The 6,224-nt window shown below is 46.8% G+C and overlaps 1 protein-coding gene across 1 annotated transcript in view; it reads right to left on the bottom strand.

The window, feature by feature from the left end:
• Positions 1 to 750: 750 nt before the first annotated feature.
• Positions 751 to 6,224, bottom strand: part of cubn (cubilin (intrinsic factor-cobalamin receptor)) — a gene marked incomplete at both ends in the record, with an annotated part of 130,031 nt that continues 124,557 nt past the window's right edge. Inside the window, 2 exons of the mRNA XM_083654411.1 lie at positions 751 to 858; positions 1,145 to 1,380. Coding sequence (XP_083510537.1) covers positions 751 to 858; positions 1,145 to 1,380 — 344 coding nt within the window. The remainder of the gene's footprint in view (positions 859 to 1,144; positions 1,381 to 6,224) is intronic.

Consider the following 6,224-nt stretch of genomic DNA (forward strand, 5'->3'; position numbering starts at 1 on the left):
TTTAATAACAATCGAAAATCTTGCTCGTAGCTGCTTTAAAATATAAATACAATTATTCAATTATCAAAATAGTTGCTGATTAATCTTCTGTTGGTCGATAAATCTACTAACCTTGCAGCTCTAGAAAGAGAACGTATTTAGTTTTATTTGAATAACTTTTAGAGGCTTGATGATATAAATATAAAAGGAATTTCCGCACACTTGAATCTGTACAGATTCAAATGTGCGGAAATTCCTTTTATATTTGTAACTCTAGTTATTTTTCCAGCACCTTGGCCGATACTTGGCTGGGTTGAGCGGTGGCCCTCCCTCAGATTTTAGAGGCTTGATGATATAAAAGACAAAAATCCACAAGAAATAAAGCAACAATTAGAAGAAAGCTTGAAAATAAAATAAAATAAATCAAGCTTGAAAATAAAATAAATCACAATGTGTTTCCAAAATGTTGTTTTCTGTATCCTTGTATCTAGGGAGTGAGCAGAACAGACATTACGTTCAAAACAACAAAGTCCTTTATTTCAGCCATCAGTTTCCAAAAAAATAAACATTGTGGCATTATGTACGAAAATTATCAACAGAAATACAGATGATTCTAAAATCTATATTATGATCATGATTATTTTTTTAATAACAATCTAAATGTATTATTTACATTGATTTGTCTGAAGGAAGATCCATAACAGCCGTTTAGTTTCAGAGACGTGTGCGTCAGTGCGTGTGTGTGTTTGTGTGTGTGCGTGCGTGTTCCTCTCAGCTGCTCCAGGTGAGTCTGAACCCTGAGGGCAGCACAGCGCTCTGGGCCTGGAAGACGATGAAGACGTGATGGGAGGAGGCGGTGAACGGAGCGATGTCCGTCTCCTGAAGACACACAAAGAGGAGGAGAGTTAGAAGAGACCAGCAGTGACGAGCCATTTACAGTTGCACGGCCTGTTATTTAGGATATTTACGGTAGTGAGTCACACTACTCTGCCTCTGATTGGTTAGCCTCCTTGCGTTCCGTGCAGTCCATACATTCCAAAGCAGCAGAAAGCAGATGAAAATGTCGGCAGGTCCTCCAGCTAAAAAAACCTTTGGCAGACTGATTGACAAGCAAATTTGAAAATGGCACTTCATATCAAAAAGGTCTACAGGTTACAGTACATACCACTCCACAGTAAGGTCCTACAGGTGGCGAGGAGGCGTCGGGTCCGTCGTACAGCTTCAGGAAGTTGCTCTGACAGTCTCCAGGGTCGTCGATGCTGATCTGGGAGAAGGTGACGGTCACCACGCGGCCCGTGGGGGCCCTGATGCCCCACTCACAGTGGCTGCCGTTGGGATAGGTGCCCGGGTAGTTGGGACTCGCCACTGAGCCGTGGTCTCCATACAGAGTGCCACCACAACCTGCTGGACATGACAAACATCAGAGCCGTGGTCTCCATACAGAGTGCCACCACAACCTGTTGGACATGACAAACATCAGAGCCGTGGTCGCCATACAGAGTGCCACCACAACCTGCTGGACATGACAAACATCAGAGCTGTGGTCTCCATACAGAGTGCCACCACAACCTGTTGGACATGACAAACATCAGAGCCGTGGTCTCCATACAGAGTGCCACCACAACCTGTTGGGACATGACAAACATCAGAGCCGTGGTCTCCATACAGAGTGCCACCACAACCTGTTGGGACATGACAAACATCAGAGCTGTGGTCTCCATACAGAGTGCCGCCACAACCTGTTGGACATGACAAACAACATCAGACAAGGACATCACACAAAGATACATATGATACCCAGGGGTGTGAATAAGCTAAGGCACCCAGGAGTGTGAATAAGATAAGGTACCCAGGAGTGTGTGAATAAGCTAAGGCACCGAGGAGTGTGAATAAGCTAAGGCACCCAGGAGTGTGAATAAGCTAAGGTACCCAGGAGTGCTAAAGGCACCCAGGAGTGTGAATAAGCTAAATGCACCCAGGAGTGTGAATAAGCTAAGGCACCCAGGAGTGTGAATAAGCTAAGGCACCCAGGAGTGTGAATAAGGTAAGGCACCCAGGAGTGTGAATAAGCTAAAGGCACCCAGGAGTGTGAATAAGCTAAATGCACCCAGGAGTGTGAATAAGGTAAGGCATCCAGGAGTGTGAATAAGCTAAGACACCCAGGAGTGTGAATAAGCTAAATGCACCCAGGAGTGTGAATAAGCTAATGCACCCAGGAGTGTGAATAAGCTAAAGGCACCCAGGAGTGTGAATAAGCTAATGCACCCAGGAGTGTGAATAAGGTAAGGCATCCAGGAGTGTGAATAAGCTAAGACACCCAGGAGTGTGAATAAGCTAAATGCACCCAGGAGTGTGAATAAGCTAATGCACCCAGGAGTGTGAATAAGGTAAGGCATCCAGGAGTGTGAATAAGCTAAGACACCCAGGAGTGTGAATAAGCTAAGGTACCCAGGAGTGTGAATAAGCTAAGGTACCCAGGAGTGCTAAAGGCACCCAGGAGTGTGAATAAGCTAATGCACCCAGGAGTGTGAATAAGCTAAGGCACCCAGGAGTGTGAATAAGCTAAGGCACCCAGGAGTGTGAATAAGCTAATGCACCCAGGAGTGTGAATAAGCTAAGGCACCCAGGAGTGTGAATAAGCTAAGGCACCCAGGAGTGTGAATAAGCTAAGGTCCCCAGGAGTGCTAAAGGCACCCAGGAGTGTGAATAAGCTAAATGAACCCAGGAGTGTGAATAAGCTAAGGCACCCAGGAGTGTGAATAAGCTAAGGCACCCAGGAGTGTGAATAAGGTAAGGCACCCAGGAGTGTGAATAAGCTAAAGGCACCCAGGAGTGTGAATAAGCTAAAGGCACTCAGGAGTGTGAATAAGCTAAATGCACCCAGGAGTGTGAATAAGGTAAGGCACCCAGGAGTGTGAATAAGCTAAAGGCACCCAGGAGTGTGAATAAGCTAAAGGCACCCAGGAGTGTGAATAAGGTAAGGCACCCAGGAGTGTGAATAAGCTAAGACACCCAGGAGTGTGAATAAGGTAATGCACCCAGGAGTGTGAATAATGTAAGGCACCCAGGAGTGTGAATAAGGTAAGGCACCCAGGAGTGTGAATAAGCTAAAGGCACCCAGGAGTGTGAATAAGCTAAAGGCACCCAGGAGTGTGAATAAGCTAAATGCACCCAGGAGTGTGAATAAGGTAATGCACCCAGGAGTGTGAATAAGCTAAAGGCACCCAGGAGTGTGAATAAGCTAAAGGCACCCAGGAGTGTGAATAAGCTAAGGCACCCAGGAGTGTGAATAAGGTAAGGCACCCAGGAGTGTGAATAAACTAAGGCACCCAGGAGTGTGAATAAGGTAAGGTACCCAGGAGTGTGAATAAGGTAAGGTACCCAGGAGTGTGTGAATAAGCTAAAGGCACCCAGGAGTGTGAATAAGGTAAGGTACCCAGGAGTGTGTGAATAAGCTAAGGCACCCAGGAGTGTGAATAAGCTAATGCACCCAGGAGTGTGAATAAGGTAAGGCACCCAGGAGTGTGAATAAGATAAAGGCACCCAGGAGTGTGAATAAGCTAAAGGCACCCAGGAGTGTGAATAAGCTAAAGGCACCCAGGAGTGTGAATAAGCTAAAGGCACCCAGGAGTGTGAATAAGCTAAGGCACCCAGGAGTGTGAATAAGCTAAAGGCACCCAGGAGTGTGAATAAGGTAAGGCACCCAGGAGTGTGAATAAGCTAATGCACCCAGGAGTGTGAATAAGCTAATGCACCCAGGAGTGTGAATAAGGTAAGGCACCCAGGAGTGTGAATAAGCTAATGCACCCAGGAGTGTGAATAAGCTAATGCACCCAGGAGTGTGAATAAGGTAATGCACCCAGGAGTGTGAATAAGCTAAAGGCACCCAGGAGTGTGAATAAGCTAAAGCACCCAGGAGTGTGAATAAGGTAATGCACCCAGGAGTGTGAATAAGCTAAAGGCACCCAGGAGTGTGAATAAGGTAATGCACCCAGGAGTGTGAATAAGCTAAAGGCACCCAGGAGTGTGAATAAGCTAATGCACCCAGGAGTGTGAATAAGGTAATGCACCCAGGAGTGTGAATAAGCTAATGCACCCAGGAGTGTGAATAAGCTAAGGCACCCAGGAGTGTGAATAAGCTAAGGCACCCAGGAGTGTGAATAAGGTAAGGCACCCAGGAGTGTGAATAAGCTAAAGGCACCCAGGAGTGTGAATAAGCTAAATGCACCCAGGAGTGTGAATAAGCTAAATGCACCCAGGAGTGTGAATAAGGTAAGGCACCCAGGAGTGTGAATAAGCTAAAGGCACCCAGGAGTGTGAATAAGCTAAAGGCACCCAGGAGTGTGAATAAGGTAAGGCACCCAGGAGTGTGAATAAGCTAAGACACCCAGGAGTGTGAATAAGGTAAGGCACCCAGGAGTGTGAATAAGATAAGGCACCCAGGAGTGTGAATAAGCTAATGCACCCAGGAGTGTGAATAAGGTAAGGCACCCAGGAGTGTGAATAAGCTAAGGCACCCAGGAGTGTGAATAAGCTAAAGGCACCCAGGAGTGTGAATAAGCTAAAGGCACCCAGGAGTGTGAATAAGCTAAGGCACCCAGGAGTGTGAATAAGCTAAAGGCACCCAGGAGTGTGAATAAGCTAAATGCACCCAGGAGTGTGAATAAGCTAAAGGCACCCAGGAGTGTGAATAAGCTAAAGGCACCCAGGAGTGTGAATAAACTAAGGCACCCAGGAGTGTGAATAAGCTAAGGTACCCAGGAGTGTGAATAAGCTAAAGGCACCCAGGAGTGTGAATAAACTAAGGCACCCAGGAGTGTGAATAAGCTAAAGGCACCCAGGAGTGTGAATAAACTAAGGCACCCAGGAGTGTGAATAAGCTAAGGCACCCAGGAGTGTGAATAAGCTAAATGCACCCAGGAGTGTGAATAAACTAAGGCACCCAGGAGTGTGAATAAGCTAAGGCACCCAGGAGTGTGAATAAGCTAAAGGCACCCAGGAGTGTGAATAAGGTAAGGCACCCAGGAGTGTGAATAAGCTAAGGCACCCAGGAGTGTGAATAAGCTAAGGCACCCAGGAGTGTGAATAAGCTAAGGCACCCAGGAGTGTGAATAAGCTAAATGCACCCAGGAGTGTGAATAAGCTAAGGCACCCAGGAGTGTGAATAAGCTAAGGCACCCAGGAGTGTGAATAAGCTAAGGCACCCAGGAGTGTGAATAAACTAAGGCACCCAGGAGTGTGAATAAGCTAAAGCACCCAGGAGTGTGAATAAGCTAAAGCACCCAGGAGTGTGAATAACCTAAGGCACCCAGGAGTGTGAATAAGCTAAAGGCACCCAGGAGTGTGAATAAACTAAGGCACCCAGGAGTGTGAATAAGCTAAGGTACCCAGGAGTGTGAATAAGCTAAAGGCACCCAGGAGTGTGAATAAGCTAAAGGCACCCAGGAGTGTGAATAAGCTAAAGGCACCCAGGAGTGTGAATAAGCTAAAGGCACCCAGGAGTGTGAATAAGCTAAAGGCACCCAGGAGTGTGAATAAGCTAAGGCACCCAGGAGTGTGAATAAGCTAATGCACCCAGGAGTGTGAATAAGCTAATGCACCCAGGAGTTTGAATAAGCTAAAGGCACCCAAGAGTGTGAATAAGGTAAGGCACCCAGGAGTGTGAATAAGCTAAGGCACCCAGGAGTGTGAATAAGCTAAAGGCACCCAGGAGTGTGAATAAGCTAAAGGCACCCAGGAGTGTGAATAAGCTAAAGGCACCCAGGAGTGTGAATAAGCTAATGCACCCAGGAGTGTGAATAAGGTAAGGCACCCAGGAGTGTGAATAAGCTAAGGCACCCAGGAGTGTGAATAAGCTAAAGGCACCCAGGAGTGTGAATAAACTAAGGCACCCAGGAGTGTGAATAAGCTAAAGGCACCCAGGAGTGTGAATAAACTAAGGCACCCAGGAGTGTGAATAAGCTAAGGCACCCAGGAGTGTGAATAAGCTAAATGCACCCAGGAGTGTGAATAAACTAAGGCACCCAGGAGTGTGAATAAGCTAAGGCACCCAGGAGTGTGAATAAGCTAAAGGCACCCAGGAGTGTGAATAAGGTAAGGCACCCAGGAGTGTGAATAAGCTAAGGCACCCAGGAGTGTGAATAAGCTAAGGCACCCAGGAGTGTGAATAAGCTAAGGCACCCAGGAGTGTGAATAAGCTAAATGCACCCAGGAGTGTGAATAAGCTAAGGCACCCAGGAGTGTGA

This window comes from Poromitra crassiceps (assembly GCF_964638095.1).
Source record: "Poromitra crassiceps genome assembly, chromosome: 2".
Classification (NCBI taxonomy): domain Eukaryota; kingdom Metazoa; phylum Chordata; class Actinopteri; order Beryciformes; family Melamphaidae; genus Poromitra; species Poromitra crassiceps.